Below are 25,967 nucleotides of genomic sequence, written 5' to 3'. Positions count from 1 at the left end.
GTGACACATAAATCACATGAATGAGCCACAAAGTGAGACAGACAAATGAAAAGAATGAGGGACACACGTACCCAGTTAACATCCGAGTTGACAGAAGTAGTGCAGCTACCATGAGCTCTTATTCCAGTTCTTGTAAAGTGAAGGAAACTCTTCACTAATTAAGTCTTTGCACACCAGAAGTTCAAGAGGGAGTAAACAAGGCAATCAGGACGCACAATCGCCCATGACATCGCCTTCTACTTCCTCTCCAAAGCTGCTAAAACAGGAAGTTCACCAATTACAGTAAGAGCAGCTCTTCTCGCTCCCCTTTCCAGTCACGGTAGAGTCTTCATATCAACATCCATCATGTTGGTACCGACTGTTCACACTCATTCTTGCTAACTTGACTTGTTTTTTACTGTCTTTATTCTCCTGCGTGTTTCATCACACACTCCGCTGCAGCTCCTGTAATCCCATTTGAGAAGATCCATTACACAGGCTGATCCAATGTACATGCACATGATGGAAACACACCTACATGTATAAATACAGCCAGGGAAGGGGTGTCGCTGATTAAAAGGGGATAAAGAAAATAGCTGGATGCTGAGAAAGAAGAACGTTTAAGAGGAAAAAATGAGGTGAGGTAGGAGTAGAGCTTGGGTACTGAGATGAACGTTGGTTTCTCAGAGGCGTGTGTGCACACTCGGCTTCTCTTGCCTGATGCGACCGAGAGATCTCTAATCCAATTACATTCAGAACCAGCCTAGCGGCCTAGCCTCAGCCACAAGGACAAACCTAGCTAGCTTACACCAATGCCACAGACCCACCAGCTCTGCCACAGATTTAGCAGCTCAACCACTCAGCTAAGCCTCTGGCTACACTTTGTGGAAAAAATAAATTAAAATCACCCAGAATTAAAGGTTCCTCCTCCAAGACAAATTAGGTCTCTTATCTTTGAGGCGGAATGAGGGCCTAATGTTCTCCTGGGCAAAACACTCGGATCTTTGTTTAAGTTTTGATCAATCAATGGATACAGGGTCTAGACAGGGTATTCAATGCATTTTAATTTCTCTTTTTCTTCTTGGCTTTCTCCCGTTTTCAGACCTGCACGAGCTCCCTCATTTCTCCTCTCTCTCTCTCTCTCTGTACAGCCAGCCTGGCCCCCTGCTGTTAAATTCTCCCTCTCTGTCCTCTATTGGCAAAACCTCTGCGTTTCTAATCTAGCTCTGTGACCCACGTAGCCGCCTCCCATTATCTCCATATCTCACCTATCGCCTCTGTCCTCTATCGTGTTCCCTCCCTTCCCTCACGCTTTACCCACAGTTCTGTATTCTCCCGCAGCTCCTCCTCCTTATCAGTGCCCTCTCCCTATTCTGATCGCGCCTCTGCTCTTCTTTCTCTGCGCTTCCAGGACCCCACCTTCCCATTATTTTTTTTTTCTCTACGAAGTCACATCCCAAGCTGTTCATGTTATTGGCTAGTCAAGGAGTTTTGCGCCATTCAAAAAACAATATTAAAACACATCTCACCACCCCCTGCTCATGTGTTACAGTAATCAGTAACATCTGACATCTTTTAGTACACCAGGCCGGGCAGTGAGATAAAGTCCATTTTTCATCTCGGCTTTTGCTTTATTTCATTTCCTGGCGCTTGCACTGTTGTAAAAAAAAAAAAAAAAAATCATTCTATGGCACTGACCCTTCCCTGCCGATACAGAGAAGCATGATTACTGTAATGTTTACTGGTAATGTTGATGACCCAGGAAGTCAGCTTTCCCCTACTCTTTCAATCACAAAGACAGGAGAATTAGCTAAATTACTAAAATCCCAGGGAACATGACACTTCCGTGACACATAAATCACATGAATGAGCCACAAAGTGAGACAGACAAATGAAAAGAATGAGGGACACACTGTACCCAGTTAACATCCGAGTTGACAGAAGTTAGTGCAGCTTACCATGAGCTCTATTCCAGTTCTTGGTAAAGTGAAGGAAACTCTTCACTAATTAAGTCTTTGCACACCAGAAGGTCAAGAGGGGAGTAAACAAGGCAATCAGGACGCACATCGCCCATGACATCGCCTTCTACTTCCTCTCCAAAGCTGCTAAACAGGAAGTTCACCAATTACAGTAAGAGCAGCTCTCTCGCTCCCCTTTCCAAGTACGGTAGGATGTCTTCATATTCAACATCCATCATGTTGGTACCGACGGTTCACATCATTCTCTGAACTTGACTGTTTTTTACTGTTCTTTATTCTCCTGCGTGTTGTCATCACACACTCCGCTGCAGCTCCTGTAATCCCATTTGGAGAAGGTATCCATGACACAGGGCTGATCCATGTACATGCACATGACTGAACACACCTACATGTATAAATAACAGCCAGGGGGAAGGGGTTGGTCGCTGATTAAAGGGGGATAAAGAAAATAGCTGGATGCTGAGGAAAGAAGAACGTTTAAGAGGAAAAAAAATGAGGTGGAGGAGGAGTAGAGCCTTGGGTACTGAGATGAACTTGGTTCTCAGAGGCGTGTGTGCACACTCGGCTTCTCTTGCCTGATGCGACGCAGAGATCTCTAATCCAATTACAGTTCAGACCAGCCTAGCGGCCTAGCCTCAGCCACCAAGGACAAACCTAGCTAGCTTACACCAATGCCAGCAGCCCACCAGCTCTGCACAGATTTAGCAGCTCACCACTCAGCTGAAGCCTCTGGCTACATCTTTGTGGAAAAAATAAATAAAATCACCCAGAATTAAAGGCTTCCTCCTCCAAGACAAATTAAGGTCTCTTATCTTTGAGGCGGAATGAGGGCCTAATGTTCTCCTGGGCAAACACTCGGATCTTTGTTTTAAGGTTTTGGGAATCAATTCAATGGATACAGGGTCTAGACAGGGTATTCAATGCATTTTTATTTCTCTTTTTTCTTCTGTTGGCTTTCTCCCGTTTCAGACCTGCACGAGGCTCCTCATTTCTCTCTCTCTCTCTCTCTCTGTCACCAGCAGCCTGGGCCCCTGCTGTTAAATCTCCCTCTCTGTCCTCTATTGCAAACCTCTGCTGTTTCTAATCTAGCTCTGTGACCCACGTAGCCGCCTCCCATTTATCTCCATATCTCACCTATCGCCTCTGTGCCTCTATCGTTTCCCTCCTTCCCTCACGCTTTACCCACAGTTTCTGTATTCTCCCGCAGCTCCTCCTCCTTATCAGCTGCCCTCTCCTCTTCTGTCCCCTCTCTCTTTTTCTCTGGCGCTTCCAGGACCCCACCTTCCCATTTTTTTTTTCTCTACAAGTCACATCCCAGCTGTTCATGTTATTGGCTAAGTCAAGGAAGTTTTGTGGTTGGTCTCTTTTGTTTCAGTGGACGACGGTGGAAAGTCGGACGTTTATGTGATCAGGTTTTGGTTCTAACGCTGCCAGTGGCATATGATAGTGGCCAGCCTTGCCTGAAGAGCCTGCATTAAAGTCAGAAGAAATCATTTTATTTCAACAACTATTTAGAGATTCAAGAAAAACAAGCCACTGAAAAGAAAAAAAAAAAAGGAAAAAAACCCCACAAAAAACATTTTTACAACTCACAGGGAGGTGGAGATGTGAAAAGGAATCTTTGCATAGCCCGCCAGACCCAAAGCCGATGTTAGTCTAATAATCACCTGGACACAAATTGCATCAAGCTGAAGTGAGTTAAAGGTTGGATATTGAATAGCTGGACTTGTATCAATAGCTCAAAGACACCACGTTGTGACTCTGTAGACACAGAGTAATGAGGCCTGTTTACTAATAATGATAATGATATAATGATAATGTGCCACTCTATTTGGCATTACTGCCACATTTATATCAAAACAATCAGAAGATGACCTCTCATAATGAGATTGAGTATAATGACATACAAATCTTGTTCTTGTCTGATTATTTAGAAAATGCAAGTGGAACCGTAAGATGTCTTGAAAACAACCATGTAAATTGACAGGTTAAACATGCTTCTGCTCAAAAGAAGAAAGGCATCATTAGATGTCATTTACAGCATAAACTGAATCTAAAAGACTGTCCAAAAAAACCCCAAAACTAAACGCATTCAACTGCTCTGCAGGGTGTCCCGTGTGGGTGGATGGCAACAACAACCATAAATCCTGCTGCAGGGGGTTCAACTTATTTTAGGTGATCTTAAGACAGCTCTAGCCGCCGGCGGTCCATGACTATGATACTCTCTGACAGGACAGTGACTGCTCCCAGGCCTGTGGTAGCCAGTCCTGCTTCTGGAGGAGGCGCTGAAGTCCAGGATCTGTGTGACAATGTTGGCCTGAAATTAAATAACGTATCCTGTTTGGACCAAAAACAAAAAAAAGAAAAGGAGCGATAGAGAGTGAGAGAGCAGCTGATTAGTGATGACTGTTCCTGCCCTCTGTCACTCTTTTCTCTTCCTCTGTTCCTCTCTCTCTCTCTCTCTCTCTCTCTCCATCCGATGGCAGTGCCAGTTGTGTGTACTGGGCAGGGCTGCCCAGAGCGTTACGAAAGAGTAAACACAGTCACAGCATGGTGCCACTCTCCTGCCAAGTGAAATAGAGGCAACACAGACACACACACTGACACCCAGGGCCATGCCAGGAGCAACACAACAGTGTGGCACAAATGAGCAGAACACCGTCAAAGTAAAAGCCGTAACAAAATGAATGTGGGGATCAATATATTTCCAAATATATGGTCACTTTATATAAGAAAAGGAGGTCTACTGCGCATACTGGTGGTTACCACATCATATGTATCAAAGGCTGCTGGTGAAATGTCAGCAATCTGTGCGGTTGACACTGTGAAATGCAGACCGCTCAGGCTTTTGAACAGGTCAGGACCCATTCGAGTGGGTGGAGAGGCTTCACAAGCACAGCCAGCTCCAGGTATTGAGTTGGGTTGCATTTGCAGCCTCTTGATCCATCACAGTATTAGGTTGCACCATACTCACACAGCATGTACTGTCTTCAGGCTTTTGAAACCTCATCCTCACTCAAACATTTGGTTTAAAAAATGAAAAAAAGGACAAAAACACCACACTGAGTTTCCATCTCTGGTGTTGAGGACAGTGCTTAATACAGCTGTGCGTGCATTTGGATTCTCCAATTGTCAACTTTTGCATATTCAGTGAAAGGCAAACTGCCGAGTCATTCTGGTATCACGTTCATTTCTGGGCCTCTCCCTGTCCCTGCCTCAAGAGAATGGGAAAGGAGGACAAGGAAGTAGAGAAGCATCTCAGGAGACAAACCTGAGAGTACATGAGTATTTACTCAAGAGTGTGTCTATGTATGTGTGTGTTTTTGTACCCAGGCTATTTGCCTCCTCAAAAGGCATTCAATAGGGCCTTTATATCTCCCTCAATGTCCACTGATCTCCTTAAAACACTCCATGATAGAGTATCGTGACTTCATGCCTGGGAAAGCTTGCTTACAATTCACTCAGAGCTTTTCTTTAGACTCCAGCTCCTTTAAAACTGCACTGCAAACACACCAAAGATTTGTTGTGTTATGTTATAAATGGACAGACAATAGTTCTTTCTGTGTTGATTGCAAACACTTCCACTCAGTGCTGTGCCAGAGCTGCTAGTCGTGGTTGTTACCAGGTCAACTATTTGCTCTAAGTGTCATCTTCCTGTGACCCAAAGTCATCGACACCTCTGAACAGTGACAGCTGAGCTGTTAAGGCGCGGCGACCGCCCGGCCCCTCACTTTTTGCTCTCTTGTGCTGCTGGAAAAGCGAGGGAATCAGCTACTGTTGCCCCAAAAATAACGATGCAGCCTTGATGAGCAGTGAACGCTGCCAAAAGTCAAAGAAGGGGGCTGATGTCAGAGAGGGGAGCAGAGGGCTTGTTTGTTTAGACTGTGCCCCTCCAGCTCTGCTTTGCTTTCCACTGTTTTCCTTCCTCTTTCCCTTGCCCAAAGACATATTAGGGCAGAACACAGTAGCAGCGTGATAGAGCTTGTGCAATATTACTCAGCATATACGCTATCCTCCTACAGGTTCAGCTCCTAATATGCAGCTAACACCCCTCTAGCTTTTGTTTGTTAAACATCTCTCGCAGAGGGCTGCGGCTGCCCTGGGCCTGTTCAGCGTTGCCTTGCTCTCTGCGGCTCAACAGTCCAACTCAGGCAGCAGCCAAGCACGCAAACGTCTCTGCACATCAGCGTCCCGAAGGAGAGGAGGAGAGAGAGAGAGAGAGAGAGAGAGAGAGAGAGAGAGAGAGAGAGAGAGAGAGAGAGCAAATGGGGGAGAGAATCAAAACGAGAGGAAGAGAGATAGAGGAGGAGAGACGAACTGAGTCAGGGGGTGAAAGACAGAGTGAGTTGGAGGGTTGAAAGTGACTTAAGTGCCCTTTCTGGGGAGTAAACAAACCAACTAGTCTTCTTGTCATCCAGCCAATCCCTCAGCACGGCAGCACATCATGGTAGAATAGCCTGAAGCCTGCCGCTGAGCCCCTAGGCCACACCGCTCCATCAAAGCATGGGTGGAGTTTATCTCAGCTCCAACTGGAAACCAAGGCATGTAAACCAATGATGAAAACATATTAATCCATGTACAATTGATTGCAACCCATTGGAAATGCTCAGATTTAGACTTTTTGTTTTTGTTGTGAGGCAATGTTAGAAGCCCTAGTTTTTGTTTTGGTGGTGAATGGCACTGTATTATGGGATATTCCTAATATTTTCTCCCCTTGTAAATGGGGGTGGACAAATTATTTCACTGTATACAGTTCTTCAGAATCCACTATTGCTTCAACACCTATCTGAAGGTTTTAAAAATTGAGAAAACTGTGAAAACATTATCAGCTTCACAAAGACAGTAGGTACAGCAGCGTTAACAAACTGGACTATATTACATTGCAGAGAGGTTCACTTAATCATCTGGTCCATAAAACATAGTTTCAGAAATCACAAGGTAACATCTTTAAATTTCAACTTTTCTTTCACCAACAGTCCAAATATACAGTATTCAGTTTATTATCACATAAGGCAAAGAAATGCAACAAATCCTCAGTTTTGAGCAGCTAGAACCTGCATAAAAATGATTATGATCGATTTATCAATTACACAGAAAAATCTCTTATCAATTTTCTGTGGATTGACATGTAGATTGATGGACTAATTGAGCTCTAGAGAAGAATCCTTGTCTTGGCTTTACAGAAGACAAAAGCTCATGCTCACAGCCAGCTGGATTCCAGTTTGATAACGACCTCAGCTCCGACATATACTGTAAGTCCTTTACTGACTGAATGACTGGAAACTTAAAACTGTTAATGAATAAGTTATGCACCTAACACCGTCAGTCAAAGGATGTCACTTTTGCAAAACAACCGATGTGAACCATGGGGTCATTTTTCTCAGGGTCGGGTGCCGTGGAGAACCGAAGCGTGTCGAGACACTGGGCTAACTGCCACTCACAACACGAGGCGAGTTTGTAAATCCAAACCACATTACTGTCCCGTTAAAGGTTTGGCTGGCTTAAAATGGTCTTAAAAATCTTGGCCTGGGCTGCATTGGGTGTGTAAGTCGTAAAGCAACTTTAGAGCCAGACACAATAAATTGATTGTTAATAGAGAGGGATTCTCACTGTAGGCTCTGACACGCAGAAAGCCAACAGAAGCTCTCTTTGCTGTCACAGTAACAATCGAGTTAACGGTTCCTTCCCAGGCGGACACTGAGACCGTCTGGTGAGCTGACTTCCGCACAGCCCTCAGGTCAGCCCTGATAAATAAACACTGAAGCAGAGGAGCACTGTGGAGGATCGCAGAGCTAGAAATAAAGACAGCAAAGTCAAACTCCACCCTTGTCTAGACCAAGCAACACGATGACAGTGCTGGTTAGTTTCTATTCTCGGGCAGGTGACTGCTTTGAGATGATGTCTGCTCGTCTGTCACAGCCTATTATCAGCCCTGCATCTGCGGTGCGAGCAGCGGAAGCAGCCACCTGGGCTGAGACTGTGTAAAGTAGTGTATGTGTGTGTGTGTGTGTGTGTGTGGTGGAGATGGTAATAAGGCACTTGGGTTGTATGAGGACAGGGCTGCAATGTGCAAAATCCCCATTGGGAAGATCTACACACACAGACACACACAAGTCAAACACATAAGAGGGATGTTATTCAAACACTGACTCAGAGTGAAACTACAATCAACATCAGCCAAATGCTACCACACAGTCTCTCAGGACCGCATGCAGAGATCAGTTGATATGTAAATAAGGCAATAGGAGATTTGTAAGACTGATGTACTGACATTTTTGGGTATATTTCTTAAAGTCTGTTTGAAAGACATAAGTTTTGTGGTCCATTTCACTGGATTAAGGTGGTTTGGAATCTTCTTTAGGAGAGACAGTGTACTTCGTATCAGATATGAAGTAGCTAAGTGTTTTCACCCCACAGTAAATTCATATTTGAAAGGTTATGACAAATCTCAACATGCAAACACAGGAGCCTTCTGCATAATTCAACAAAACTCCATTTTAAATGTTTCATCCATGTACCTGACAATTCCCTTTTTTCTCCCACTGGAGTTTGGTACGTTGAGTGCCACTAAACAATACAACACTCTTCAGCCTCATCAGCTGTTCGGAGACAACACCAGCCAGAGCAGAACGCCTCACTGCTACAGTCACGAACAAAATCTGCACTAACCTGCACTATAGTTGCCGAATCAATCACAAATTGATCTAAAATCCAAAATTACACAACAACAGAATTGAAACTGGGACAGTTGAGGTTTAGTTTTGCAGCACTTTCTGTATCTCGCAGCTCATTTATCTACAGAAATTACATGTAAAGTTATAAGGCTTTGATGTTTTTTCACGAAGCCAAGCTTTTCATGATTTGATGACTGAAGTGGAAAGTTTCACGGCCATATAATAGTTAACAATGGCCAATCACCTAACATGGAAAATATCAACGGCACTGTTATCACAGGAACCCTAACTGCCAGATACCCACCCACCCACTTCACTACTATTAATATGATCAAACACTGTAAGAGAAAATGATCTCAGGCCATTTAGATTGTTAGGGTTGAAACTGAGAAGTGGTCTCTATAAATCCCTGAGGTGCTGCCTCCATGCTTTTGAACTTCAAATACAGAATTATGCTATACTCCTATTTACATGATAGCTGTCTAACTGCCGGAGCATGAGAAACTTGAGACTATCAAACAGGGTTGTGGGCCATGAAACGTTACAGAAAATGCACCACAAACAAGGTGAGAAGAATCACACCAGTAAAAAGCTCCTGTGAGACACCAAAACACACTTGTTTTTTGGACGTGAGCCACGGCGGTAAGGCAGTAAGTTGCAAATACACAGACGTCTCTCACGGTAGGGGAAATTCAGCCGGTTCTTGTGAATTCCCCTTTTTTCTATCTTCCATCAGCTGACACTGTCTCCACTCTTGTTTTTAATTTTTGACAATTGTAGCTGACAGGTCAACTGGCAAAGAAGCTCAAAAAAGGAGAAATGATTACAGAGACATAGGATGAGCAGCTAAACTCCAGCAGTGTGCAGCGCCTGGACCGAGTTACCCAAAAATATATAATTCTGCATGGATATGACACCTATATTTCAGCACCCATGATAGAACAATGCTTTATTGATACCTTACTTAAAGGATGGTAAACATTTTTTCTCTAGAAAAACCCTTTGATTTCTTTTGCATTGCAAGCCAAACTTACCAAACATCAGTGTTTAATATTGTCTACAAAAACTACGATTAAATAGTCTTAAATGGACAAAGTTGTAATATAAATCACAGCTGAAACCATTAGTAAATAGATGGATTACCATATTAAAAATTGATTGATCATAATTTTTCAAGCAAAAGTGCCACACATTTGCTGGTTCCAGTAAAGATTTTCTACTTTTCTTTGTCTTATATTATGGAAATTTAATGGCTCAGTACCATGGGAAATTGTGATGGGCATTTCACAGACTAAATTGAGATAAATAATTACCAGATTTCCTGATGATGAAAATGTCACTCTGTGTAGTAGTCATATCAGTAGTTGCAGCACTAATTCCAAGACAATATCTGATCAAAGAATACGTACACAAGACTGTGAATGTGTCAAGAATTCAAAGCCAACTATCTGTACTTGACAGTTTACAATACTCGTTGCTATGGACACATTTCAGCTGGTACTCAAAAAGTTTTGAGGTTCAATACCAGTCTTAGTCATACTTTTTTCTAAGAAAAACAACAAAGAATGTCAAGAACAAGAACCTGACAAAAACATCATGCCTAAAAATTGTTATCCACAAAATGAAAGATGGATACAAGAACCAGGCCCTCATTACTGGAATCTTTTATACCATTACTTGCATTACTCCAAAGTTGCAGAATAATGATACACTCTACCTATATAGCATTTAGTCACAGGTGATGCAGTGCGAGCTAAGTGTACATTAAATCTGACTCAGGTTGGGCAGCCTAAAGCAGCACTCCACTTAGCCACTGTATTTTCCATTCTCTCGCTCCTCGCTCAGCATTACCAATCCATCACTCAAAAGCAAGGGGATTAAACATCTGTCAAAGCCTGCTCATTTCACCCAGCAGGAAGAGACGCATTTAGGCGCCGTGCATCTCCCTGGCGATTTAGCGTCCTGTCTGATGCTGAGTCTGGACAGATGAGGTCATTCAGCTCTGAAATAATGCTCTCTGTCCAAAATAAATACACAGTGGAGAGAGAGACCGCGTGTAGTGTGGTAACACATTTTGGCTTATGTTATTCAGCAAGGTGATACACGCTAATACCAAGAGGTGTTATCTGTAGCTTCCTGCAGAAAGCACAGAGAAGATGTCTATTGTTGTGTGTAAGCTCCCATATCACTGTCTCTAGATCTCCTTCTGTCCACCATTAGTAGGCCATCATGGGCTTGTCATCTGCTACAGACCCCCATGTGAGAGCTTCATCCTTCTTATTAACTACACCACCCCTTCCCCCCACCTGCTAATTTCTTCTATTTTTCTCTCTAACCAACCATTCATATCCCCTCCCTCCATCCTTCCCTCCTTTTCCATCCACTGGTCATACTATATCCCATTCCTCTATCCCTTTAGATCACCCTGCCTTTCCCTCATTAGTCTTTCCTCTCTCAATCATCAGGCTCCATCCTATCCCTCTCTCTGCATCTGCACGCTTCTCCCCAAATCAGCTGCTTTCGCCATGCCATCTCTTTCTTCCATCATCCATGAGCCCTCTCTCTCTCTCTCTTTTCTCTCCTCTTTTCCTCCTTCCATCAGTCCTGGCTGTGGCGTCCTTCACCCTGGGTCTGTATTCAGAGTGATTACACGCTTGGTTAACTCATTCATGGCCTCCACTCTGTCAGTGACGCACACTGGACGCATGCCTGTTCGCTCCCAATGCATTCAGCTCACATACCCACCTTACCCATATATACACAGTAGACAACGTGCTCTTATAACATGCAGGTAAACACAAACTCTCAGCACGCCCAAATGCCATCAGTGGGTATAAAGCACAACAGTTTAATAGACAAACTTGACATTAATGACACACTGGAGGTACCCTACTTTGCTTGACATGAATAAACATGACTTTTTTTCTCTGTCACTCCATAAAAAAAAAGATAATTAAAACTTAAAATTAAAAATTAAAACAATTTTCCTAAGATGGTGAATGTGAATTAATATCAACTACATTAAGTAACAATCATGATAATCCCAGCTGTTAGCAAGCACAGGCAGGCAGCGGTCTCCTCTTTTACTCATACATGGTTCTTCACTTTCCTCACCTCCTCTAACACCAAGACGTAACTGGGTGTTGCTCTTGAATTCCTAACAGATCACTGAGCAAACCAGTTTTTGTCTGACAGCACCAACTGTCGGGGCGAAGAAACTATTATTATTTCATGTCAATGACTCAGAGAAAATGGAAAAGGAGGTTGAGATCTATTAATCACATTTACAATTGAGAGGACTGATGCAACTTGAGACAAGTCAATGCAAGAACCAGTTTGCAAAACCAGGAAAACAAGTGTCAGCAGGAGGGGAAAAAACATGAGGAAAATAAAAACTAAAATAAAAACAAGAGAGCATTCAGAGGCAACATGTCTCACAAACCTGCAGAATTCTCTTATTTTATGCATAGAAAAACTGCATGAAATACCAAAAACACACTAACTTTTTTGCAGGGACATTTAAATATCTTATTTATAAAGATTGGATGGTATTTGAAGGAAAAGGCTGCCTTGTAAAAATGGTGGAACGTCTGTGAGGATAAAGATGAGCAAGACCAAGTGTTGAACCAAACACTCAAAGGTGTTCATGCTTTGCACTTCAGTAACTATGAGTGAAAAACTAATCAACCTTCACTGAAGTTTGTAAAGTAGTTTCTCGAACATCCTGCTATTCAGAAAGACCAGCCAGTGGGACCAAAAACAGAACCTCCGTGGCAGAGGTAACATTTAGTAATCAGTGGTGGCAGCTGGCTGGTATTCTGGTTGAAGGGGGTAAGCAAGGGGCTACTTTGCTATCTCTAAGCCAAAATGTCACAATGTGAAGAAACACCCCTGAAAACAGGCCTCCACCCTTCCTCAACCCTGATCTGCTTGTAAAGTGCTACCTGATAAGCAGTCAAGAAAAAAAAAGAATAACCTCACAGAGGCACACCTTACTGTGCAAGTCCAAACCTTGTGTGATATGCCAAAGACCTGTGGTTGTCCTCTTTGGAAAGATATCTGAACCCACATTCACAGAATGAAATTAAAGCTTAGCTATGTGCATGAAAACACACCTTGGACTGTGACTTCAGTCAGTCCCTCCTTCCTTACAGTCAAATATGACTTACGTTCTGAACAGACAATCTAGTGCCTTTAACTTTGCATAGCAAATAGGTAAGTAAATGCAAGATAACATATGTCAGTTCTTTGACAGCAGACTGGGCTAGTAGGCTTTGGGATACTACTCTATCATGTACACTGATGTCATAGCTTAATCCTGAATACAATGATCCTATATAACCTTTATAGCAGGTGTCATACTGAGACATCCATCTTATCCATTAGTACTGACCACCAAACTCATGGCGTGGACAATACCAAGCTAAAAATAAAGTGACAAAACAGAATCATAAGCTTCTGCCGGGTGTCACGTGCTACATCAAGGCGAGATTTTCACAAAGCTTATCAATCACCTTAAACTGGGTTTAAGGTGGAAACCTTGGGCTTCTGTTAAATTACACACTGCAGTCATCCAACATCTGCATAATGTTTGCTGGGTATCCATCTCACAGGTATAACAGGTCTACTCTCCATCAGTGAGCTCGCTGACACCGGAGCCTCTGCGTGTCCCAAAGGTGGCACAGGGTTAGCATTACTGCTAACGGTAGTCCCGCAGACCGGCGCACCTTGCACAGGAAATAAACTAAAACCGGGCACAGCCGCGTTAGCCAGACTGACAGGCAGCTAACGTTAGCTCATTTGCTGTGTTCACCATTCCTATAAATAAACTCCCTGTACAGAGATATTCCCACTACCTAATCTGGGCACTACCATCGTTGGATAGTTAGCTGCAGGACACAGAGATGCCCAAAAATACCACCTGGCCCTGGGTAACATTAGGTCGGTTTACCGTTGCAGGATGAGACCGTTGCCAGCTTTGCTACCAAGCTAGCATCGCAGAGCTAAGCTACGCTGGCAACATGCTACCTGCTTAGAGCCAGCTTAACGCGTTAAAGTGGAAAATGCACAGTGTTCAGCACGACAGTGCACCTGTCTAATGCTGACCCTGGCGGTGTCAGCCACTGAGCGGTGGATTTGCAGCCAGCATCAGAAAGACTGCGCAGTTGACCTGTCAGAGGAGAGCAAGCTAGCTCGGCAAGTTAGCTGTCTGTACTCACCCCATTAACCAGTCCATGGTGCTGTTTGTAGCTAGCTGAGCTAACGTTAGCTGGCAGGGGATAAATCCACCAGGAGCTGGAGGCGACCCCCTAGTCTATCCAGCCACCACCCTCGCTGCCCTGGCTGCCTGGCCCCCGAGTCCCGTCGCTGTCCCCGGGGCCCGCGTCTCTCCCAGTTGCTTGATCCCGGGCGGTGAAATACAAACAGCGCTTAAACTTTGAGCGATTGTCCTTGTTTTGATCCCCAGCTAGCTCGGATCATGAAGTGGCAGGAACACAGTCAGATCAGTCTGTTAGCTGGTAGCGGGAACGCAGCATTGAGTGACTTTGAGCACGGAGGCGAGCGGAGGAGAGCGGGGGCAGCGGTGCGGGTCCGCCCGGAGTCGCGGTGTCCGATGTGCAGTGGCGCCGAGTGAGGCTCGTCTGTTGGGGTGCCGCTGGGCAACCCTGTAACCTCTGTCATGAAGCCTTGTATGGCTACCGTGCTAGCTGACAGCCTGAACCTCCACTGGAGCTGCTGCTCTCTGAGCGAAGTCTAAATCGGAGTCCGGAAGTAAACACAGACCCGACCCACTCTGTCTCTCCTATGCGTAACATGCGTGTCACGCAGGGCTATGGACATGGAAGCAATGGGATATGTAGTTAGCAGTTCAGGTAAAAAGATAAAGTCAGTGTCAACGCCATATGTAGACATCCACAACCAAAACACTTTAATGAATATGATCACATCTGCTGTTGTCATGCAACCAAGTTTGATTGCAACACATTAGTCACATTAGTTAGGGGTTGATCAAATGTTTGTGAAATCCCACATGCATTCACCTAAAAATCCTTCAAATTAGACAAATCCAAGAAGGAAAAAAATATTTCATAACATGGCCACAATGAGGCTATAACTTATGATGAGGGCTCACAAATAGAAACTGCTTCATTTAAAGGGGACACAAGCCAAACATTTGGAAACCTGTCATAAGAAAACCTTTCAAATAACTAAATAACCTAATAGCTTTGCTGTCACTCCTTTAATCTTTTTTTTTTTATAGAATGTTTGGTGGTGTTTGTATGAAAGGACAGCTCCCTCTGACTGATTATTGTTTTCACACATACCAATTTTGGTTTTGGTGCTAAAATTTGTGGGCAGCAGCTTCAGGTTACCAAACCCACAGAGGCCCGGGTTTACTGCATTTTCAGTGGGTGTTTGTAATTTGATTAATTGCAAATGTTATAGGGATTTGCGCCATGTGTAAAAATCTAGTCTTCAGAGACTTATTGTTTGAGTTTACATAGTACAATAGGGAAACCTTTGGGCCAGGTGGTATCATCCCAGTACAGGAGTACTAGTTGATGAGAGGGGAGGTCAATAGAAGCCGTATGGCAAATTTATGACCCAGGGCCCAACAGTTATTTTAGCCTTCTGTAATTCCCACCATCCACACATAGAACAGAAATAACCCTTCAAATGAAACCCAGAGAAATGTCATTGGTGGCCATAAGTCTCAACAGAAAGGCAGTCCTGTGCATCGACCCCTCTCTGTGAACCTGTGCAGGGACAGCACTTACAGTAATGAACAATATATCAGTGGCTAAATTATTATACTGTGTCAGCTATTGTTATACTTGTTCTCAGAAACTGACTGTCCTCAGACAGAACTGTGTTTTATGTTTAACTAATTTGTTCTATTGCACAATTCCTCTAGTTAAATTGTGACCTGCCTGCCATTCTACTCTTCATTGACCCAGACAAGATGACATTTGATCAGTTAAGGTAGATTAAAATTTCAGCGATCCAAAATCATGACACTTGATCTGCAGTCCGTGAACCTTCAGGTAGTTCATCTGCCTTGCTGTTTTTATGCCACTTGATCAGCCACAAAAAAAGTAGTGCTAAACGAGTTGATTATTTGATAAAGAAAAAATTAATCACCAACTATTTCCATAAGCAGTTAATTGTTAATCGTATTTATTGAGCAAAACTGCTTCTCAAAAATGAGGATTTGCTTTTGTACTGTTATACATCATTTTAAATTGAAAATGCTTAAGCTGTGGATTGTTGGTCGAAGTAAACAGGACATTTGAAAACACCTTGAAGTGACCAGGTGACAAATTGTGATGGGCATTTTTCACAATTTTCTGACATTCTGTTGAGTCATTCTCATTGAGCAATGAGTCGAAAACATAATTGACAGGATAATTGATCATGGAAGTAGGTGTTAGTTGTGGCCCTACTGTTTTTTTATAATTTAGAAAATAGAAATTGTGATTTGATAACTGCAGTGGTCTTCATCATTAGCCCTTTGTTTTCCAGTTGGGGGTTCTATATTTAATCACATAACTCCTCATGTACCCCTGCCTTAACCTCAACCCTTGCTCATTCACTCTATACACAGTAGCTTTTAATAGCTCTATCCCGTCTTCCACTCCCTGCTCTTTTTCACCCATTTTCCTCTTTAAGAAAACCATCAATCAGGCAGATGCAGTTTGTGAAGATGGGATTAATATGTATTGTGCCCTACAAAAATGACTGGTCCACTCCTGTCCGTCTCTCTGAGAGACCATTAGAGCAAGACATATGGTCGTCATCAACTCCCAAGATTCCTCTCTTCCTTCTTCATTTTCTGTCTCACCCTCTCTTTACTTCCTCCCCCTTTTCTTCCTCTTCCATGCTCCACTGTGCATCTCTAGGCTTCTATAAATAACAGTAGCACACAGGCACGGAGAGGGCATTCAGAATAGGAGCCCTGTTAACAGGAGGCAGAGCCACATGATTGGCTCGTTGACACTCCAGCGCCCTGCTGTCCTCCAATCAGTTCACAGAGAGGCGGAGTTACAGTGATGATTGACAGGAGGCTGACAGAGTGGTCAAACCTGGTGTAATGCCATTATCAGCCACACAGGGGCAGTGTGGGATGATTGTTGACACCAGACCTGTGCAGATACTACACTGACCTTTGGTCTGAGCTGTACAGTCAGTGCCAATATTTATTGACAAAAGTGAAAGTAAAACACCGGAAAAGTCAGTTAGAGATTCAGAATTACCACTTTTTTTCTGATACTAGTACTGACACCTAAACTCAGATCTGAGACCAGCTTTTTCCCCTCATTTCAGTTTGAAATCTGCACTTTATGTAGTGTGGAGCTGATTAGAATCATTCTCATATGTCTGAATTAAAATCAGACTACAGTTAAACTACATACATGTTGAAATTATGTGGAGAACTTCCATACACACGCAGATTTTTAATAGGCCTCTCAACAACTTGTGTTGTTACCATTTTCATGCCAGCAATGTCTCTGAATCAATAATTAATGGATTGGTTTATCCAAATTGTAATCAATAAATTGTTAATAGATTCTTATTTAGCATCAACATTTCCACATCAACATTTCAGTTTCTCAAAAGATACAAACAAAATTCCATTCACCTTCATTTAATCGGGTTTAATTGTGATGTTAAAAAATCAAGACAAAAACAATCTTTAGTGTTCTTCACTGAAGACATTTTGACATGTGACAGCAGGAAACACTCAGGTGTAAATAAGAGAATTAATGATGGCTCAGGTCCATTTAACATTTAGCTTCAGTTTTAGGGTCCAGGTATGATGCATGCTGGCTCTCTGTCAGAACTCACTGGGGCGCCCCAAAAGAACCGAGCTATTGTTAATGTCATTAGTGACACTTGTGCTTTCCCTACAGACAAAATGTGTGCTGTGAAAAAGTCTGTCTCCCCATCCTCCATCCTCTCCATGAACTTTTCATGACACCAACACTTTACAATGCACTCCCATCAGCAAATTCATGACAGTGTTTGTGCATGTGCCTGTCATCCTGCAGTGACCTAAGATCCGTCCAGTGAACGATGTTTACCTCTCACAAGGATATAAACCCACAGTCTGTTGTCAGCACCGGTGCCAGAGATGAGCTCTGTGGGAAAACGAGCTGAGCTCTGGTCAGGTGCTCGTCTGAGTTAGCCAAGGTCACTTCCTGAAATCCATCCGCTCGTCAATACTGAGCCACCCAGGGGTCGATATGTTCCCATTTCACATCATCCCAGCCAGCGCAGTGCATGAGACAGATCTGCGTCCATTCATGCGGTATCATACCTAACCTGAGAGATACCAGCAGTGGATGCAATAAAAACAACTATGCAATCTGACAGCATTCTGTTAAAATGCCATCACTGTCAAGCTTATTGGGTTCAAATTTGGAGGAGACGGCAAGGAAGTTGATTGAACTGGACAATGTTTGTTGTGTTGTTATAGACTGTGTTTCATGTACAGAAGTTATGGGGAAAGCACAGTGTATTCCAAGAGATCCCTATAACAGCATACACACATTAGGGAGGGTCAAAATGTCTGCTGTAAAATATAACACAGTCTCACATTATAAGCCTATTGTTGCAAGGCCATTGTCCCGAGTGCCAAAATATCCTCTGTGAAAAAGTCCGATAGAACACAAGAGAAGTGTGTGACCTTTATCATGTGTACATGCATTACACACTGTATATATCTGCAGTATGTTCACATGTATGACAGGTAATTATGTCCATCAAGCCACTATCTCTGTGCTCCAGTGTTTGTATGGAGAGTGACTTTCAACCTGCTGAGGTAATGGCAGCATAGCTGTCACTGTGACACACACAGTCACTCACATACACTTCACACATCTGTTGTGTTATAAAGATAAGAAAAAAAAGGCTTTTTCTTTATCTAACCCCAGATCAGAAAGAGATTAGACATAATATGAAAACAAAGTACACAACACACACACACACACACACACACATACACCACACACACACACATACACCACATACCTATAGATCAGCTCAGTGCTGCCAGGGTGAGTGAGGTATTGGCTGCAGCGTGACTGATATGATTTATTCATAGCTGGCAGCGGTAACTCAAAAAGCCATTAGGAGGCATTAAAACGGAGACACCTCACATTACTCTTGCATGAATAATAAATGCTTAATAGATGCAGTGAGTAGTGTGTGCGCATGTGTATGTGTGTATGTGTGTGCGTGTGTGTGCGTGTGTGTGTGTGTGTGTGTGTGTTTGCATTTTTACATAGATTGCACAACAACTTAAAGTGATATTTGTCTTGTAGCTTTATAAGGACAATTTTTATGACCTCATAAAATTACAACTATGTTTTGATTGGAGGCATTTGCTTCCAAAATCTGATTAATGTTTGTTTCAAAAAGACACTGGATGGGATTTTTTTTTTAAAAAACACACATATCCTGAAAACAAAGCTCAAGATCAACAATTACTTCATTGATAGTTAAGACTAGATAACAACAATAATAATAATAATAATCAAAAACATCATGTCTATGAATTACTAACAGCTGAACTGTAGACACACAGTAGTTTTCTTCAAATATAAAACACAAAACCTTTTTATTAGTCAACTGTTAATTCATCATGCTGAATGTTCTCATCATGCACTTTGTAGACATTGTGTGTGTGTGTGTGTGTGTGTGTGTGTGTTGTCTCATAGACATGTTTACTGTTAACAGTCTGATCTCATCACTGATTGGTTCATTTTCAGTTTATCAATAATGATCACATAATATAAGGTGATGATAATGGCCACTTGCATGACTGGGTTTCATATTGTCGGCACCGCCAAGTCTGTCTGCCTGTGTGTTTCGATTCAGTATATAATGTGTGTGTGTGTGTGTGTGTGTTTGTGTCATTGCTGGCTCCACACTGACGGCTGATGTCTTGGTGTATGAGTCAGTCTTAGCCACATTACTCATGTCTGCAGACGTACCTGACTCCAGCAATCCAGTCATAGAAAGAAAGACAGAGGTGGAGGAAAGAAGGGGATGGGTTTGAAACTGCAGACGGAGGTTAAATTGGGTGTTGTTGTTATGAGGAAGGATGGGAAGCTGTGGGGTGAAAAGGAGAGAAGGGGGGCAACTGAGAGGAGGTGAAGCAGACTGAAGAAAAAGGGAGAAGTGAAACCAAAATGATTGGCTGACCACAGGCACTGAGAACCATTTGGGAGAAGAGGTGCAGCACATGGTGCACAGTCTTGCCTCTGGTGCATCAAACCCATACGAACCAGTCTACTGAACAGTTAAAGCATGCTGTTTTAATGCAGTCAATTTTCCGTGAACACAGTGATATACCCCCCCACCCCCACCACCCACCCACCCACCTCACCCCCCTCAATGTTTCAAGTAAATCAGACATGAAGTCATTTTCAGCCAGAAGCAACTCAACAGAAATAGCTTGCATGTGGCTGTGAGGTCATAGGCAGAGAGAGGAGGAATGATAACAGAGAAGCAGCCACAGACACTGTGTGTCAGCAGCAAGCAGTCTGCTGTGTGAGAGGTTCAGCCTTTGTCTTAGCAACATACAAGTCAACATGTCTTCCACAAACGACAGCGCTAACAGTGGAAATGGATTTTTGTTTTGCAGATACATCTGTGGGAAGATATTAAAGCATTTTACCTTCATAACTTATAAAGATTAATAAGATCATTTAATAATCACAAAATACCAATAAATTCTTGAATAAATATATATTTTCCATTTTGCTAAGTACTTTTAGTGAACTTTAAACACAACATAAGTTTAAAGATTGGCATGGTGAGATATGTAAAGTATATAACACATGTGACTGGTTATATATATCATTTTTCAGGGGACACGAGTAAAAACTGTCAAAACATATACTATCAGCCATATATTAGAGAAAAAAATCATAAAGATGTGATGTGTAGACAGCTAAGGGAGATGTTATCAGATTTGATAGGTAAAGATAACAATTGAAAGTCACAATAGCTAAAGTAGTTAGTAGCAAACTTTATCTATATCAAGTTTCATTGGGATATAAGGTCAAATGAAAAATCTTTTACCTGAGGTGCTGAGGTTTGTTGGAAGCAAAAATGTAAAGAAAAATTATGACAAACTTTTATCACTAAACCCCCGAATACAGACAAAAATAGGTTGGTTACTCTATTCAACGTGTTGGGTACAGCTCCACAACATGTTTTAAAAAGCCCAAAGCTGATCATTCCAATGGATCACCTTCAATTTAAGAGAAGGGAAAGTATTAAACGAGCAATAGTTAGGGAAGTGAAAACTCTGTACTTTTCTCTGCAACCTGAGGGGAAACTATTAACACTTATGTATGTGTCACTACCAGACCTATGATTATGGTCGTGGGTCTGGTGAGGCAGTGTCTGACCTTCTGTCAGTGGTGCCATATCCACCTGAAGCACTGTCTTCTTCGGTGGTGGTCCGGGATGTGGTTTTTAGAGGTGCAGACGCTGAGATATGGGATATGTGCTGCTGTGTGTTGCTGTGTTGCAGGAAGAGTGTGTGTGTATGTGTCTGTGTGTGTGTGTGTGTGTGTGTGTGTGTGTGTGTGTGTGTGTGTGTGTGTGTGTGTGTGTGTGTGAGAGGGAGAGTGTTGATGCATTGATGGGGTTTGGACCTGAGCAGAGAGTGCTGATGGGGCTGACACTGGGAGAGAGAGAGAGAGAGAGAGGGTTGCAGTTTGTTCCACCGTTAGAAAGACAGAGACAGATGTCAGCACCAACAGCTGCTTCAGTCAGCACTTTGGCCATACATACACACACATGCACACACTCACTGACAGTGAAGGGGCTGTGCCTCACTCATACATACAGGGAACAGAGAGGAAATACTTTCTCTGTCTTTCTTTTTGTCCATTCACTTCATTTCATTCCTGAAAACAGAAGCTAAGCGAAACCTGAGCACCGATGGACTGACGCTCATTCAATCTGCTGCTGGCTTGACATGTGGAACAAAAGTATTGATCACCTCTCACCTTCCTGTTGGGGGGACAAACCGGAGCTGAGTTTGACTGGGAGCCAGCAGTAGGTGGCAGCAGTCAGTTACGCAACACCTGCCTGAGTAATCAGAACGCCTGTCTGTCTGCTCTCTGGTGCTGCTCTGTGCTCATGTCAAACCTCTCTGCGCTCCATCACCTTTATATATGGAAATTATAATGAACCTGTCTTTGTGGTTTTATGAAAATCAACCAGGGATCTCTAATTGCTACTATGACCCATTTCTGTGAACACTTCTGTTGTTGTTCATATCAAAGGCTCCAGACAGCACAGCATGCCCCTCGAAGCCTTTCTTTGTTTTCCAGTGATTTGCCAGTCTAGACACCCCCTCTTGTCTTGCTGTAACGTTGCGGTGTGTAACACACAGGTGGCCATGACAACGCTAACTGCATTAAACTGGATTACCTGAGGCCTGCTGAGCCTCGGAGCCAGCCAGGGATTCCTCCTCACCACAGGCCTCACAGACACACACACATAGGCACATACTCCTGCCTGTTGCTGCACTAATGATCTCCCTGCGTCCATTTATTTAGCTCATTTCACTGCGGTGAGTAGTAATTCATGTTGAAATGAAGACAGTCATGAATGTGCTTATGACTGCATGAGGGCAGCAGCAGGAAGAGAATATTGGACACATATGTTTGTACCAAGGCTCTTTTTCAGCCTGGCGTGGAGGAAAGGGGAACTACCAGAGGCTGCCCGGCCTCTCAGCCCACAGAGCTCGACTTTTTGCCCACTTGCGTGAGAGATGGATAGGGATGAGAGAGAGGTTAGAGAGAGGGAGACAGACAGGGAGAAATAGTAGGACGAGCAGGCTGCCAGACTACAGGGTTATATAAGGACAAGAGTTTTCCATGGAAAAAAAAGGGCAAGAAATGCTGTTTGGAGTCAGTCATCGTTGGTGACGCGTGGAAAAGTGTGGAATGCTGTGCTGACGCAACTTTCGAGCAGTGAACGTGTGTAATGAGTGTGTGTTTGGGATGAAGGTGTGTGAAAAGGCGCAACACAGAGAAGAGAAAGAGAGGAAGAAAAAGTAGGCATGTTCTGTGAAAAATATGTGTGTGTGCATGTGTGTCTATGTGTGTGTGTATGTGTGAGTGCACTTGATGTGTGTGCAAGTGGAAAAGCGGAGAGTGCCGTAGCCTGCTGACGTAACGGTTCCTAACTGTTTCCATATAGAAGGCCTGGGACCAGGCGCCAGGCAGACCCTCAGCATGGATGTGTCTGGTACCCATCAGCCACCATGAGAGGGAGGATACACTCACACACGCACACTCACACATTTGCAACACACATTCATGCATACACAAATGTGTCAGAAATTCAGTTCAACTGACATGAGCTTTACTGTCATACAGTGACCATTCAGTCATGTATACAAAACTTCATATACACGAGCATGTAAACAGCCTGTATCCACGTGGAAACACAAGCATACATATAAACTCGTGTATGCCACATTTGTACACACACATACACACAGGCACATACAGAGCATACACACAGGTGACAAATTAAAGGGGAACAGAGTGGAGAAACATAACAAAGGCAGCTGCAGACCTATGACGCTCTCCACCACCATCAAAAAATCTATAAGGAATATTTTTTGGATGAATGACTTTTACACATGGATGACCACATTTACATGTGCACTAATGTCCAGGTAACTCTTGGGTTTTGGGGTGTGCTCATGTACTCATTGTGTACAGTAAATCACTGGAGCTCAGTAGGCGGGCATTGTCTCTTCAAAATATTTCACTGCCATGATCAGTGCCTGTTTTTTGCTGTGTATTTACCAGACAACTCATGCTGACTTGCACAATCTACATGTATGCCAAGGCGTGCACAAGACAGCTGTTTTTTCCTTCCTCACCTATCTGTACATGCATTACAGAAATACACATACACGTACATAATAAACATCTCATATGCATGCATAAAAAAACACATGCACACATAGAAATGTATCCCATATTTGGACACACACACACACACACACACACACACACAGACTTTCTTTGTATCCACACGCACACATTTGTGTTCTTTCGTGCTGACTGAGAGGCCTTGACTTTCCCATATGTATTTGTTTTAGTAAAAAAAAAAACAGCATGGGAAGTAAAGAAGTTAAAAATAAAAACTAAAAAAAAAAAAAAAACAGATGAAACATTGCATTGGAAAGCTATTCGAAGGAGTGCAGTACATTGGCAACAGGAAACCTGCAGAGAAATGCAGACTTCAGCACAGTGGAGGGGAGACTGTAGACGGGCAGGTTACCCGAGATGCAGATCCATATAATACAAGCTGAGGGCACCTTGAAAAACACACACACACACACAAACACACACACACACACACACACACACACACACACACATATACAGAGGAAGCATATTGTGGTAGGATTATCCGTTATGATCCAGGTGATAAATACACACACCAACATGCGGGATAGGCCGTTCATTATAAAGAGAATGAAAGTGAGAAAGTGGGATTTGCAATGTATCCCATTACTGTGGTGGTCTTGTCAGGGAGAATTCCCATGATGGCCATAAAATAAAGACACACACACATGAACAGCAGAGGGACTCAGCTGGAGATGCTGGTAATGCCATTACCTCTGCCTGTCTCCTATTGGACTCAGTGAAACGCTCATTAAGACAGTATTGTGCTCACTGAAAAAGGCCAAGGGCCATCTGGTTTTGCATGTGTATGTGTGTGTGTGTGTGTGTGTGTGTGGGTGTCTGGTTTTTTTTTTTTTTTTTTTTTTTTGCTGCTCCTCCTTACGTCACCCGTCAGTCCCAGAACAACACACTGGTTGTTGTGGCTGGATTAAACCAATTGGTGGGGCTTCAGGAGTGATGATTTGATTGCAGAGAGACGTTGTTTGATTGCATGAGGTGAAATTCCACCATGACATCATGAAACCAAAACTGCCTTTGTAGTCAAGCCCCCATTGAGGGGACTCGATGAATTGGCCCCCCACTGGATTTGGAGGCTGTTTTTTTGTAATATCGGTGTACACTGTGTCCTCTGGAGGCAAATACCTCTCTTTGTCTTTGTCTTTCTCACACAAACACACACACACACACACACGCACACACACACACACACACACCACGACCTCATCTCATTCTCTCATCCCCTGGAGGTAAGCACTGTTCAAACACATCACATCACTGGCAAACACCGCACCCTCACCAGCCGCCCTCCCACTCTTGTGCCCACAGACACAGTTGGATAAGGAAGAGGTGGAGCGGGGAAACCAAGGGGGTGACGACCTGAAAACCAGTCGTGTGTGTGTGTGTGTGTGTGTGTGTGAGCTGGGAGTAAAGAGGAAGCAGAGGGATAATGAGTCAATCTGAAAGAAGACAGGGAACAACAGGATGACGTTCGTCAGAGGCGTGGTTTAACAGGTCCCTTCCCTATTCTCAGACAATTACATATCTATATTCTTCCATAATGTCTCCTGTGAGAGTGTACCTCAGGTTTTCTCTATCTCCCCTGGTACTGTAACACTTTTACACAGAAAAGTAACCAACTTGTGTGTACTGGAATATTTCCTGTTAGCTACTGTGCTAACATTGTGATAAACCTTTGAATTTCTCTTTTGAAGTTGTTTTTGAATCACGATTAACAGCCAACATTCACTTTTCTGTAGAAATTTTTTTCAGTGACCCTGCAACTGACGCACACACGTGTTAATGCAGCTAATGAATGTTGCGTTGAGAGCGAAGAAGACGATTTTGAGGTGCTTTTCGTTTACTGCTACTTTGTACATGGACTCCTTTTACTTTTCAGAGAAAAATATTGTACTTTTTTAGGAAACATGCATATTTGCTTTCTCGCTGAGTTCAATAAAAGGTTGATCTATGCTAAATATGAAGCTAGAGCCAGCAGCAGGTTAGCTTAGCTTAGTTTAAACACTAAGGAGGAAACAGGTAATCTGGCTCTGTACAACCCTCACTAAAATCATAGCTTTTATTTTTTTACACTTTGATTTTTGATTAACCAAAAGCCATGTAATGTGGTTATTAGTGAACTTTAGAGGTGACGGGGATTTTGTTTTTGTTGCAAGCTAACTGTTGCTGTCTTCTCCTTGTAGTAGCTTAATTTTTAATTACATTCAGAAAAGCAGCATTTTGAATGCAGGGCTTTTATTTTTACATTTGTACTCTTTGTACTGTTCACATTTGTGCTGAATTGTCTTCCAACCTTACATCATAGGCAATAATTTGAAGTAAATTTCATAATAAGGTGGGCATGTCTTTCTAGAAAGTAATTT

At 43.0% G+C, this 25,967-nt stretch overlaps 1 protein-coding gene across 1 annotated transcript in view; it reads right to left on the bottom strand.

Annotated features, from left to right (window-relative positions):
* The window catches only part of mob2 (MOB kinase activator 2), a 65,537-nt gene extending 51,171 nt beyond the window's left edge, over nucleotides 1–14,366 (bottom strand). The window contains exon 1 of the mRNA XM_022754309.1: nucleotides 13,852–14,366. Within this exon, the coding sequence (XP_022610030.1) occupies nucleotides 13,852–13,868 (17 nt within the window). The 5' untranslated portion in view covers nucleotides 13,869–14,366. The remainder of the gene's footprint in view (nucleotides 1–13,851) is intronic.
* Nucleotides 14,367–25,967: the final 11,601 nt, after the last annotated feature.

Source organism: Seriola dumerili, unplaced genomic scaffold, assembly GCF_002260705.1.
Source record: "Seriola dumerili isolate Sdu_G_001 unplaced genomic scaffold, Sdu_1.0 BDQW01000219.1, whole genome shotgun sequence".
Taxonomy (NCBI): Eukaryota; Metazoa; Chordata; class Actinopteri; order Carangiformes; family Carangidae; genus Seriola; species Seriola dumerili.
The sequence above is the reverse complement of the archived record's forward strand: the minus strand, read 5'-3'. Positions and strand labels throughout refer to the sequence as shown.